The 14440-nt window shown below is 51.5% G+C and overlaps 1 protein-coding gene across 1 annotated transcript in view; it reads right to left on the bottom strand.

The window, feature by feature from the left end:
• Nucleotides 1-4256: 4256 nt before the first annotated feature.
• The window catches only part of ZNF346 (zinc finger protein 346), a 30886-nt gene continuing 20702 nt past the window's right edge, over nt 4257-14440 (bottom strand). The window contains exons 6-7 of the mRNA XM_037164071.2: nt 7660-7753; nt 4257-5543 (exon numbers count right to left, since the gene is read on the bottom strand). Coding sequence (XP_037019966.2) covers nt 5456-5543; nt 7660-7753 — 182 coding nt within the window. The 3' untranslated portion in view covers nt 4257-5455. The remainder of the gene's footprint in view (nt 5544-7659; nt 7754-14440) is intronic.

Below are 14440 nucleotides of genomic sequence, written 5' to 3'. Positions count from 1 at the left end.
TTGTCCCTATGTGTTGGCAAAGATAGCTCCTGACAGCTCCAGATATATGATCTGGTGGCCTGGCCCTGGGTCACACGTTCTCCTGGACCAAGGAGAGGGATCAGTCTCTCAAAGGCCCAGGGTGGAATAATGGAGCTCAAAGACAGAGTTAAATAGAGGCTGACGAATAGGCCAGGTATCAGGTAAGCTCCCAGACGGGTGACTAAATCAAAGATCTCACGGGTGTCCTCCAGAGGGAAATGCCCTGAGGGGAGAGGCAGTTGGCTTTGAGGGCTCAGAAGAAGCCATCCTGTGCTCTTCTGCACTAAACTCTGTGGTAAGGTCCTGGGTTTGTCTACCTCGTCCAACAAAAACAGGAGCGCTCTCCACCTAGTGGCCATTGGGGTCACTGCACCGTAGCCCAGACCCTTACGGACTGGATGCTGGCGGAGTGAAGGTCTCGAACGTTGTGGCCAGGGAACCGGGGAGTGCCAGAACAGGAGCCTGGCACAGGCGGAGTCAGCGAGGTCGTTAGGTGGACAGATGGTCAGAGGGAGAAGTTGCATTTGACGCTGGTGACCACCGGGAGGAAAGTCTGGGTAGGGGCGAGAACGGCGGCGCCGCTGTGAAGGCAGGGCTTCTTCCCTTCTTCACCTGCTCTGGGAAGAAGCCCCGCCTACCCATTGCCACTGCCTGCTCAGGACTCCAGCTGGGCGCTGTGATTTCTCCCAACTGGTCCTCCACAGAAACTGTCCCGGCCTCAGGCCCCATGAAGCTGGTAGCAGGGCTCAAACCCATGACTGGGGATGCTGAGTGCCAGGCCAGTGTCCCGAACACACTCCGTGGCTGCCATCTGGGTACCTGCACAGTTCTGTCTGCACCACTCGCGAGGACATCCCAATACGGCTTTACGTCCCGCCCTGGACGAGAGCGCCACACACATAGGTTCATCACATCTTCTCCTGGGGTGTCACTGGCTGCAGAGCTGGGGTGCCTGGCATGAGCTGAGGTACCCTAGCAGTGGAGTGATTTTATTTTTATTTTAAAAGATTTTATTTGCCTATGCATTTTTAGAGAGGGAAAAAGAAATATCGATGTTAGAGGAACATCGATTGGTTGCCTCCTGTGAATGCTCAGACTGGGGACTGAACACACAAGCCAGGCTTGTGCCCTGACCAGGAATAGAACCGGTGACCTTTCACTTTGCAGGATGACACCCGACCAACCAACCGAGCTACACTGCTCAGGGCAGCTTTATTTTCATTAAACAAGCAAAAGTTTATTTAAAAAGTCGCAGAGGTAAAAGAAATGAGCCATGGGAAAAGTGAGCCAGCTGGGCTGTGTAGGCTCAGGAAAGAAGTTACAGAAGCAGAAGAGGGGCCCTTGGAGCGCAGGACAGAAAACAAAGGTCCGGGCCTTGAGGGGAGAGAGGAGGCGGAAAGGCCCCTACGGGCATGAGAGAGACAGACAGACAGACACCAGAATGTGGGTTCTTGTCGGAGCCCAGGGGAGAGCCACCGCTGCCCCATGCCGACCCTTTTCAGGTTGAATTGTTTCCAGCATTTTATAAATCATGGTCTTTTTAAAAAACTGAATTTATTGGGGTGACCCTGGTTAACATTATATAGGTTATAAGTTTTAGGGCTACAAATTCTATGATACATCATCTCTATATTGTAGTGTGTGTTCAGCACCCCAAGTCACGTCTCCTTCCATCCCCATTTACCTCCCTTTACTCTCTGCCACCTCTCCCGCCCACTTTCCCTCTGGTGACCTCCACGCTGCTGTCTGTGAGCGTGTTTTTGTTTGGTTCTTAACCCCTTCGTAACCATTGAGTCTCAATACAGATGGGCTGTGCCAGGCTCCTGCCATGTGTCAGCTCTCTGATGGCTTTATGGGCAGCCGTTCTTTTGTTTCAGAGATTTAATTTATTTTTTAAAGATTTTATTTATTTATTTTTAGAGAGAGGGGAAGGGAAGGGAGAAAGAAAAAACATCCATATGAGAGAGAATTGTTGATGGGTTGCCTCTTGCACATGCTCTGAATGAGGACACCCAGGCACGTGCCCTGACTGGGAATCGAACCAGCGACCTTTTGCTTTGTGGGACATCCAACCGACTGACCACCCCCCGGTCAGGGCTGTAGCTGCTCTTTTCATTTCTACAACAAGCCTGTAAGGTAGGTGCTGTTCCACCCTGTGGTGCAGGGCGGCTAAACGAGACGACGAGGCCCCATGGTGGCGGAGCTGGGGCACGGGCCTTGCCTGCCTGGCTCCAGAGCCCCAGTTCTTCGCTCCAGCACCACACTGTGTCTCCACAGCTGACTCCTCTCCGCCTGCGCCAACCTTCTTGGCCGCAGGGCCATGGACTGGTGCCCCCTCTGAGGCTCACCTGCTGAGTCGTACTGTGGGTCCTAGGCACTGACATCAGAGGCCACTGCAGGCTAGAGAAATTCGAAGCTGATCTCAGAGCTGAACAGAGTAAGAGGGGCCCTGACGTGCAGTCAGGACCCTCGGATTCAAATTGCTGGGTGTCACCAGATTGGCCAACATCAGAAAGGCCGACGCTAGCGGGTGCTGACAAGGCCGTGGGGCAGGCGGAATGCACCCGCACTGCAGATGGGCACGTGGGTAGAACCGCTCGGGAAAGCCACTGGGCAGCGTCCGCGCAGGCTAGGTGTGCCCGCTCTACCACGCAGTGACCCCACCCTGGGCATAGGCGCTCCGCACACTCACCTACAAAGGCAAGATTGTGCGCAACGGCTGTATTCTCAGCAGTTCCAAACCGGAACAGCCCACTGTCCGTCTGCAGTGATGGGGCTGAACTGTGGTACATTCATATGAAAAGATGAACTTCTGCCCTGGCTGGTGTAGCTCAGTGGATTGAGCACGGGCCTGCGAACCAAAAGATCGCGGTTCGATTCCCAGTCAGGGCACATGCCTGGGTTGCAGGCCAGTTCCCAGCAAGGGACCAGTTCCCACCAGGGGTCGCATGAGAAGCAACCATACATTGATATTTCTCTCTGTCTCTCCTTCCCTTCCCTTCTAAAGATAAGTACATAAAGTCTAAAATAAATTAAAAAAGAATAGATGAACTTCTGACACACACAATAACACAGATGAACTCAGATATAATATTGAAAAAAGAATGTATGACTCCATTTTTATAAAATTCAAGAGCAAGCAAAACTAATTTAGGGTGATGGAGGTCAAAACATGGTGCGTGAGCTCCCTGAGGACAAGAAGTGCTCACCCCCGCGCCGACATGGCTGGGTGCACGCACTGCTGGCGGGGACTCCGGAGTCCAGACAGAGCGGTCCTGCAGGCCAAGGCCACCCACCCCTCTGCCCTCATGTCCTTGCCCAGGGGATGGGCCCGATTCTGACACCCTGGCTGGGGCAGGGCTGGGGAAACTGCTGGGGCTGCGGAGGGTCCTTCCCAGCTGGCGGAGAGCAGGTGCTCGAGAATGGTGTGCGGAGTGCAGCGTGGAGCCACGGCAGTGTGGACACGGGGCTCCCGAAGCCAGCGTCCCCCTGCCTCGGCTTATTTCTGGGTCACGGAAAAGGTTGTCCTAAGATCTCCAGGCCTCGTTCAAGTCCCACAGCTGTGGAAGAGCTGGCAGGACAGGGCCACCTCTGCTCACCTACCTGCATTCTTTAAATCATCAAGCACGCAGGGCACGCCCCTCCACGCACTGGGCAGCGGAGGCGAACAGGCTCAGTCTCTGCCCTGAAGACTTAGCCTGAGACAGCCACGCTGGGCGCGGGCTCCGTTTTGCCTTCCCTGTCTCTCCTCCTGTCCCCTGTACCCCTTCTGCACTGAGCAGCCAGAACAATCCTCTCAAGCAAAGCAGATCACGGTACTGGTCTAAAACCCCTGAAGACCCCGGAAGGCCCCCACCACGGGGGAAGGCGGCACCGAGTCTAGGGTGTCTGAGAAGATGTCCACAGGGCTGCCAGACCACCTGGATGTCTCTTTCTGTCCCGACCCCCACCCCCCCGAAGTGTTTAGAGCCCTGGGGGTCTGAAGGGAATGAGAGCGAGGGGTTGGGACACATGTCAGACCCAAGGCGGTGTGGCCCAAATCCCAGTTCCGTGAAGTTGTAGTCGTCTGGCTCATGGGAGAAATTCCTTTTATTTTGTCTTGATTTTAGAGAGGAAGGGAGAGAGAGATCAGTTTGTTGTTCCACTTAGTCATGTGTCATTGGTGGGTTCTGGTATGTACCTGACCGGGGACTGAAGTCCCAACCCAGGTGCACAGGGACCAGGCTCTAACCGAATGAGTGGCCCGCCAGGCCGAGGAATTCTTTATTTAGATGCTCCAGTGACTATGCGACAGAGCAGACGCACACACCCACACCCACACACGACACTGAAGGCGTTTCACAGGCGAGGGGCAGGAAGTGGGGGGAGGAGGCCATGACAGTAGCGAGGGGCTTCTTTGACCCAAAAAAAGGGGGCCTCAGATGGTGCTACTCCCTAGGACTCCTGCTGGAGAGATACAGGAAAAAATCTACTCCCAGTGAATCCCAGGCCATAAAACAGGCAGCACTGGAGAAACCTGGGTTTGGGGCCTGGGGAACATCCGACACCCGCCCCAGCCCTCCTTTCTTTCCCGGGGGGGGGCCCCATCCCACGCCCTGGTACCCAGGAGCCTCGTGGTAGGGGAGGCTAGCACCACCCAGGCAGGAGGCCTGCTGCACACGGGGAAGGAGAGGGCTGGGGAGGCCGAAGGGCTGGTGGCCCAGGGCAGCCTGCCTTCCAGGGCACAGAGCCATCACGCAAATGCGCAGGTGGGGGCTTTCCCAGGTGACCTGGGTCAGGGGCCTCGGACAGAGGAGGGAAAGGGCCCTGGAGCTCTCCATTGCCCCCCGGGTGCCACGGGCTCCCCAGCTCCAGCTGGTCCCCAGCTGCTGCAGGTCCTTAGCACCACTCAGGAACTGTGAGGAGGGGCAGGAGGGACAGCAGTGCCCTGCCAGGGCTGTGGCACTGCTCCAGGAGCTTCGCTGAGGGCAGCAACCTGTACAACGGCCAGCATCTAGTCCCAGGCTTTGCAAGCCTGCACTTTTGGGGGCGGGGGAGTGTCTCATTAGCGCCAGGCTCCCATGTGGCAGCCACGCTCATCTGCCCCTTCCTGCCTAGGTCAAGGTCTGGGTGGAAGGGCCAGGTTTCACCAGACGTGCCAAAGCCTGGAGAGCCCAGTGGTTTAGCTGCGAGAACTGGTCCAAAAGTGACCTGCCAAGGAAACACAGGACACGTGGCCCAGAAGGCCGGTGGAGGGGAGAGACCGTCCTCTACCTCCCTCTCTTGTGAGCGCTCACATCCTCCCGGGCCACCACGAGGCTGCCTGTGGCCCACTCCTGCCACAGGCCTGGGTAGGAAAGGAGGAACAGGAAGCCAAGGGCTGACTACAGTCACGGTTACGGTCTCGGGGAGGCTGGCTCCTGGCTGCTTCACCCTGGGGTGCTGGATGGAAACACTAGTCTTCCAAGGTAGTTGTGTGTTTCTGTGTGGGCTGTCTTTGCACTGGAATCTGGCCCAGGGGCGACACTGCTGTTTTTGGTGACCTGCAGTTTGAGAAGGAACAAAGGTGTGGGTCAGTCTGTGGTGGCTGTGAAGGTGCTCAGGTAGCTCACTCTGACGGTGTCACAGCATCCTCAGCATCCTAGTTTGTCCTCATAGCAATCCTGCCGGGGGGTGGGGAGCAGCACCCCCATTTTGCAAAGGAGGAAACTCCAGTTCAGGAAGTGTAAGTGACCTGCTCACAGCAAGCTTTCAAGTGTGGCAGACTCAGGACTGCAGCCATGTCTTCCCGCCACCCCAGCACCATCTACTCTGCCCCCAGGCCCACGGGGCCCTACTGGCACAGGTCTCCCCTCATCCGGGAATTACTGTGGACTCCTGTCACTCTCCATCCCACTCTCCTGGCCCCTAGCACCACCTGCTGTTGTCTCATTTGTTTATGGACTGGTTTGGGATTTGCTTCCACCACCAGGGGGCGGACTGGAGGGTCAGGGACGGAGTTTGTCTGGACTCTGGGGGAGGCTCCGACACCCATATCAAAGCCTGGCACCTCCGGTGATGTGCTGAGTGGATAAAAGCTCATCTCCAACAGTTCCCATTACTGGCACTAGCACTTGAAATAGATGACCTCTGATCCTCACAGCACTGGGACTGAGGGCAATGAGCCCCTTTTGGGGGTGGCACAGTGAAATGAGGGGGGCTGTGGGGCCAGAGCGGCATGAGTCCTGGGTCCAGCTGCCGGTTACTGTGAGACCCCAGGCAAGTCCCCTGGCCCATCCGACATTAGGTGTCCTTGGGGTATAAGAGGGATCCTAACTCAGAGCCACTGTTGTGAATTCAACATGATCAAAGTTGGTGTTCAGCAACTTTTACAGGAAGAGCCGGAGGCTCAGGGGGCTTCCTGATGTGCCTGGGGTGGCTCAGTGGAAGAGTAAGACAGTGCACAACACGAGCATTTTCGAGTGTGGGTGGTCCCAGACTGTGCCGCCCGTCAAGGCGCCACACGCTGCAGGGGTGCCGAGGGGCAGCTCCAGGCCGGGGTGCTGGGGCTGGGATCAAGTCCACGTCTAAGACATCGCAGGAGCCTTCCCAGTTAAAGACATGCCTACAAATGCAGAGGAAGGCCTGCTGGGGAGAGGAGAGACTCCGGGTGGACTAAGAGAGAGGGCAGGACTACTTCTGGTGGCGCACTGTTTCCACCGCCTCTAATTTGCTAGGCTCTGTAGCAACGCAGAGTCAAATGCCAGTCAAAGCCCTCACTGCATGGACTCGCCCACCCGAAACCCCTCATCTGTAAAACGGAGATGATTCCGACCTCAGAAGGCTATGCTGCGGCACACTGTCCGCACCACACGGTCCCTTCCCAAGAGGAAGGGACACAGCCCCCTGGCCACTCCTGGCTGCTCCATCCCACGTGGAACCACAAGCTCCTTGTCAGCACGGGGTCCCAGAGGAGCGTGTACTGAACCAGAGACACCTCAGCTGGAACTACGGTTCTGCCTCACTGGGTCGCTCCTAATGGTGCCTGCTTTTGTCTGTAAATCAGAATAATGACCTCTTCTCCCCAGGGCGATTGAACTACCGGAAAGTGAATGTGCTCGGTACATGGCTGCAACAGAACATGCACCCAAAGAACGTTACTCATTCTCACGAGTCATGGATAGATGACTCTTAATCTTTTCCCTTCCAAGGACTCATCACAATTCGTACTTGCTGGAGTTTACTCATGTTCTGTCTCCTCCCAGCAGAATGTGAGGTCTTGAGAGCAAGGGCTGGAGCGGATCCTGCCACCACTCAGGTGTTAAGTATTTGACCAAGGAAGGAAAGAATGTGGTCATGTTTGGTAATGACCTGTAGAGGGAGCCCTCGCCATAGAGTTGAGGGAGAAAAGGCTTCCTTCGCAGCCTGCTAGTTATGCTACAGGCCAGGTCTGGAGACCTCGGAGGAACTGTGTTTCCACACCAACACTTCCAGCCTGGGAGGTCCACAGGCTGGGGAGGGGTTGATGGGAGTGAAACTTTCTGTTAATGGACTGATTTCTGCTGACTGAGTAATGGCTGTCAGGATTCCCTTTTAGCCAAGTAGTCCCCGGCTTTGTTCTGATCCAGAAGCTCAGAGCTCCTGCAGCAGGCCCTTGAACTTCAAAGCATGATTACTCACTGGTTCTTGTGTTTGAAGCCGCTGACGTGAGCTTGGTACTGTTCTATGGAGTTCAGCACGATCTTACACGTCTTGCATGGGTAGCCCTTCCCAGCTGAAACACACATAAAAGCCAAGATGCTTAGTTCCCCAGTAAGAAGGAGCCTGGGCACTGCATTCGGAGACTGCTTGCACATGTTCTTCTGCTGACCGAGCAGGCACAAGAACCCCAGAGCCCCCGTGTGTGCTCTGGGGCACAGGCTGTGTCTATGTGCTTGCTGAGGGCAGGAACCTCTTCCCTCCCCTCCCTGCCCCCAGGCCCAGTGTGGGACCTGTGTCCCGAGTAGCTGTCTGTTGAGTGGATGAAAGATGGACAGAACAAAGAGGCGGCATCTGGTGCACCTGTCTTCCCCACCCGGACAGTGCTAAGTGGCCTCACTCAGGACGCCCTGCCCCGGGATCTCTGGGCAGGTGCCACTCTCCTCTGGCCTGCGGGGTAACAGTAACTGATGAGAAGGTCTGCTCGGAAAACCAATCTGCTTCTCTACTCTGAGGCTCTCGGGCACCTTTCTCCTTACCAGGGCTGCTCCAATGGCAAAGTGGCCTTTCCACACACAGCCTAGTGGAGAGAGATGGTCAGAAGCAGAGATATGGGGCTGGACTCCTGGCTCTGCCTTCACATGACCTTGGCCGAATCCCTTCCCCTTTCTTATCCTCAGCTTTTTTCAACTATTTGCCGATTATATCACAACTCCTAACCTTAACACACAATAAAAAGCAGTGCTATCATTTACCAAGCGTACCATATACAAGGTCTGGCCAGAAGGTATCCAGCCATGTGATGTGAAAAAGAGAGACATTTATTGAAGAAGGTACAAGACACAAGAAACACTGTACACAGGACAATGATGTCTCAGTCCCCTTCAAAGTAGGCTCCTTGGGATCTTACACAGTTCTTTCAATCACCATCAGCTGCCCCATCATATTTTCCTGAATCTCACCCACGGTCTGAAATCTCTTCCCTTTTTTTTTTAACATATTTTTTTATTGATTATGCCATTACATTTGTTCTATTCCCCCGTTCCCCTCCCCCTGCACACCCCTCCCCCACCATTCCCCCCTTTAGTTCATGAACACGTCTCAAGTTCTTTAGATTCTGTATTTCCCCTACTATTCTACCCCCATCTATTTTCTATCTACTGTCTATGCTACTTATTTTCTGTACCTTCTCCCCCCTTCTCCTCCTCCCACTCCCCTGTTGCTAATTCTCCATGTGATCTTCATTTCTATGGTTCACTCCTGATCTAGCTGTCCTCTTAATTTGCTTTTGTTTTAGGTGTGGTTGTTGATAACTGTCAGTTTGCTGTCCTTTCACTGTTCATCTTTTTTATCTTCTTTTTCTTAGGTAAGTCCCTTTAACATTTCATATAATAAGGGCTTGGTGATGATGAACTTGAATTTGATCTTATCTGAGAAGCACTTTACCTGTCCTTCCATTCTAAATGAAAACTTTGCTGGATACAGCAATCTTGGTTGTAGGTCTTTGGATTTCATGACTTGGAATACCTCTTTCCAGCCCCTTCTTGCCTGTAAGGTCTCTTTTGAGAAATCCACTGACAGTCTGATGGGAACTCCTTTGTAGGTGACAGTCCCCTTATCTCTTGCTGCTTCTAGGATTCTCTCCTTCATTTTAATCTTGGCTAATGTAATGATGATGTGCCTTGGTGTGTTCCTTCTTGGGTCCAACTTGTTTGGGACTCTCTGAGCTTCCTGGATTTCCTGGAAGTCTATTTCCTTTGCCAGAACGGGGAAGTTCTCCTTTATTATTTGTTCAAATAAGGTTTCCACTGGTGGCTGTGCCTTTCCCCCTTCTGGTACCCCTATAATTCGAATGTTGGAACATTTAAAGATGTCCTGGAGGTTCCTAAGCCTCTCCTCATTTTTTTTTTATTTTTAATTTTTAAAAATTTTTTAAAAATTTATTTAGTTATTTTTCAAGTACAGTTTTCTTTTGTCAATTTCTCCCATCCCAACCCCCCCTCCGCCCCGTCTCCCCACCTCCCTCCCATCCCCCCCCCAGACCTCATCCCTGTGTCTTTCATACTTGTTCTTCAAAATCCCTCCCCGTTTTTCCCCTTAAATCTCCTCATTTTTTTGAATTCTTGTTTCTTCACTCTTTTCTGTTTGGTCATTTTTTCCTTCCTTCTGATCTACTCCCTTGATTTGAGTCCCAGTCTCCTTTCCATTACTATTGGTTTCCTGTGCATTACCATTCATTTCAATTAGTTTAGCTTTCTTATGTTTCTCTAATTTGTGACTAAAATAAACCAGTTCTGTGAGGATCCTGATCACTAGTGTTTTGAACTGTGCATCTGAAAGTTTGGCTATTTCTTCATCACTTAGATTTATCGGCTCTGGGGCTCTGAGTTGTTCTTGAGCCATTTTTGGTCTGTTTGCGCCTGTTAAGTATGAGGAGCGGAGGCTTAGTTGTTTACCAGGGCGGGGCCACCCAGGTTGCTGGACTGTGACGCTATATGTCAGAGAGGGAGCAATGGCGGTCCTCTCCGCTTGGCCCATCTGTCCCACTGCTCACCTCCGTCTGTTTATCTGAGCGGAAATGTGCGAGCCCGCCGCCCTGAGCCATGCGGTCTCAATGCTCGCCTCTTCACTGGTTTATCTGCATGCAAATGCTCGACTGACCACAGACAGCCAGCTGCGCCTCTTCCCCGTGTCCGCCCGTAGCTAGCCCGCATCTGGGATCTGCGCCTTCGGCTGCCTGCGCACCACCCCAGTCGGGGATGTTTTTGGCCAACCTGCTCTGCTGCTGGCTTCCCCCCTCTTACCGGTTTAGCTGAGCATTTCGTTGTTTTCGGACTCCGTATTGTCGATTTTCTGTGTGGTTTGGTTGCGTTTATTGTTAAAACTTTGTTGTTTTTAGATTTGGTTGTGTGCGGACGCAAGGTGTTTCCACCTATGACTCCATCTTGGTGGAAGTCCTCAATCTCTTCCCTTTCAAGGATGATTTTAGTTTTAGAAAAAGGCAGAAGTCACAGGGCACTCAATCTGGGCTGTAGGGGGCTGAGTCACCTGGATGATCTGATGTTTCACCAAAAATCTCTGCACAAGACGTGATGCATGAGTGGGTATATTGTTGTGATGAAGCTGCTAGTCACCAGTTGCCCACAGCTGTGGCCTTCTGAGTCATTTCAATAGTTTCCACAGAGGAATGTTCTAGCTTAGTGCAAACGCTGATGCAGATTTGTTACTCTACTTGCTCAGTCATTTTGAACGCGATGGCCACACAGTATACATGCTCACTCAACAGCATCTACTGCCCCCAATGACGAGTACAGTGAAGTCGTCATCGCTCACACCTGTGCATCCCAGTCCACTCTCCTTGCTGCCAGGTTACACTGATATCCTGCACACTGTTCTCATTATATTAACAAAGCCTGGAGTTTTTCCAGACAGACCTCACGGGCAATGCACTTCACTGTGATTCCAGGAGCCCCGTGGCTCTGCTCCCTTTTAAACCGTCCGCCACCCTAGTGTCTCTCAGCCTGGCAGTGAGATCGCCTGGGCTCAACTCCCTGTTCTGCCATTTCTTAGTAGGGCCATAGGTCAGTTACTTAACCTCTCTGAGAGGAGGTCCGAGTGGGGCTTCTCAGAAACTCGGGCTCTTACCTATAAAATGAGGTCAACATTGGTGTCAACCTCATTAGGTCACTGCAGTGATTCCAGTGAAAGCATTTGGCACACAGTAAACATTCAACACATCTAAGTTTTCATCGCTGTTATTAGTCCACTCTCACAGGTTCAGGAGTCGCTGGCAAAGAGGTAGAGAGCGTCTTCTGAGCATCCTTCCACGGCAGCTACAGCCCCCGAGAGCACAGACCACCTCCCCTCCTCCATAGGCGAACCAGGGTGCCTGATGCCCCAGGTCTATTTGTCTCCTTTGTATCTTCACTTAAGGGGAAACTCCTTGCAATCAGAACTCAGGTCCTTTTTAGGCATTTTAGGCCAGAATTCACGGTTTGACTCTAACGCGGAAAAGCTGCATAATGAACTACCAGAACCACCCTGCCTCCAAGGTCAAGAGTGGAATCTGAGACTGGATTGGGCTGGGCTGACAACCACCAATGGTTAAGAGTCACTGATGCCCAGATTACAAAAGTCCACTATTATTAGCTAGTAAGCACAAGGCACCACACCAGGATTTTGGGTATTTGTGTCACTGGATTCTTTTTTTTTTAAGGATTAAATTTAGTTTTTTTAAAATTACCATTAAAAAAAAGATTTTATTTATTTGTTTTTAGAGAGGGGGGAAGGAAGAAAGAGAGGGAGAGAAATATCAATGTGTGGTTGCCTCTCTCACGCCCCCCACTGGGGACCTGGCCTGCAACCCAAGCACGTGCCCTGACTGGGAATTGAACCAGCAACCCTTTGGTTTGCAGGCTGGCGCTCAATCCACTGAGCCACACCAGCCAGGGCTGTGTTGTTGGATTCTTACAACAACCCTACAAGCCAGGTGGTCATCTCCATTTTTCAAAGCAGGAAACAAACCCCAAAAGGTGAAAGAGGCAGGTGACCTGGGCAGAGCCGGGCTCTACCCCCTGGTGGTGAAGCCCTGTTCTCCCTTTGGCACCACACACCTCTCTGATCTCTCCTGTGAACCCTGTGAGGTGCATGATCTCATTCAGCACACTACCTGCTGATCTGCAACCTGGACCCAAAACTGTCATTTGGGGAACTTCACAATTCATCGGTGCTCTAAAACGAGGTCTGTCCAGTACTCGCACTCATCAACTTTCATCTGCTTTTCATTTGACATGTTTTTTAACATAGTTTATTGATTGTGCTATTACAGTTGTCCCATTTGCCTCCCTTTATTCCCTTTCTTCCTGCATACCCCCTCCCGCCCACATTCTCCCCCTTTAGTTCATGTTCATGGGTTGTACACAGAAGTTCTTTGGCTTCTCCATTTCCTATAGTATTCTTACCCTCCCCCTGTCTGTTTTCTACCTACCATTTATGCTTCTTATTCCCTGTCCCTTCCTTCCCCTCTTCCCCTCCTACTCCCTTGCTGATAACCCTCCATGTGATCTCCATTTCTGTGATTCTGTTCCTGTTCTAGTTGTTGCTTAATTTGTTTTTGTTTTAGGTTCAGTTGTTAATAACTGAGTTTGTTGTCTTTTTACTGTTCATATTTTTGATCTCCTTTTTCTTAGATAAGTCCCTTTAACATTTCATATAATAAGGGCTGGGTGATGATAACTCCTTTAATTTGACCTTATCTGGGAAGCACTTTATCTGCCCTTCCATTCTAAATGATAGCTTTGCTGGATAGAGCAATCTTGGATGTGGGTCCTTGCCTTTCATGACTTGGAATACTTCTTTCCAGCCCCTTCTTGCCTACAAGGTTTCTCTTGAGAAATCAGCTGATAGTAGTATGGGAACTCCTTTGTATGTAACTGTTTCCTTTCCTCTTGTTGCTTTTAAGATTCTCTCCTTATCTTTAATCTTGGCTAATGTAATGATGATGTGCCTTGGTGTGTTCCTTCTTGGGTCCAACTTCTTTGGGACTCTCTGAGCTTCCTGGACTTCCTGGAAGTCTATTTCCTTCACCAGATTGGGGAAGTTCTCTTTTATTATTTGTTCAAATAAGTTTTCCCTCACAGCAGGGCATCTCCATAGTGTCCACAGACTTCCTGTTCTAAAGTTGTCCCACTTGTTACTTGCTCCATGCCTACCTTCTCTGTGGACTCTAAGTTCCAAGGGAACTTGGACAACGCCTCTTGTTTATCACCACATGTACAACACCTGGCATATGTTAGGAAAAAGATCAATAAATATTTCTTGACTATATATGGACTTTATAAGACCTGCAGCCCATCCTAAGTGCAGGGGTTGAAGAGACTAAGGGGTCAGCATGGGGCAGAGGAAGCAGACCCGTTCTGTGCAGGAGGCGAGGCCAGAGGGACAGGGTGAAGCAGAAGACAGCAGCAACCTGGGGCTGCCTGGGGTGCTGCAGGCCGAAGGACCCGGCTGTCTGAATGGTGTGCAGGTTTTAGTTTTAGTTTGTAGGGAAGTGAGGGAAATGTGAGCCTGAGGTACACAGTGGACTCCAAATGTTGTTCATTCTGCTTGGTAGATGCTGGGTCTAGCCCTAGTGGGAGCTTTAGATAATCTGGGTCATCTCACATTTGGCCCAAATTGTCATGAGACACTTGCCAGGAACCCCATGGAAACTAGTCTTTGGACCCAACACAAAACTTGACCTCTTTCAATGCTGCTCTTCTGCTGCCTAGTGTGTAGCCCAGGAGAAATCACTTGATCTTTCTTTAAAAAAAGTTATTGACTCATTTTAGAGAGCAGTGGGGTGGGGGGAGAGAGAGAGTGAGAGAGAGAAATGTCTTTGTCTTTTCAAGTAAGTGGAAAGATTTGTCTTTCCACTTATTTTTGCCCTCATTGGTTGGTTCTTTATGTGCCCTGACCCAGGATCAAACCCACAACCCTAGCCTATCAAAATGCGGCTCTAATGGACTGAGCTACCCGGACAGCACCCACTTCTTCTTACTGGATCCCAACGTCCTCATTTTTAAAATGGGGACAACAAAACTTGCACAACATTGTTGCTATGGGGATTAAAGCAGTTGATTATAGGCGAGAACCCCCACCCTAAGGCCTGGACACCAGCATTCAGCGACGGGTAGATGCAGGATGACTGAGCTAATGGACGAACATCATCTGAATTAAAGCTGGTGGAGCGGGCAGGGGGACGTCAAGCTGCCCACAAACCAAA

The sequence above is a fragment of the Artibeus jamaicensis genome, unplaced genomic scaffold (genome assembly GCF_021234435.1).
Source record: "Artibeus jamaicensis isolate MK-2021 breed Jamaican fruit bat unplaced genomic scaffold, CSHL_Jam_final contig_1085, whole genome shotgun sequence".
Classification (NCBI taxonomy): Eukaryota; Metazoa; Chordata; class Mammalia; order Chiroptera; family Phyllostomidae; genus Artibeus; species Artibeus jamaicensis.
Note: the sequence above shows the minus strand (reverse complement) of the source record. Positions and strands in the feature narration are given on the sequence as shown.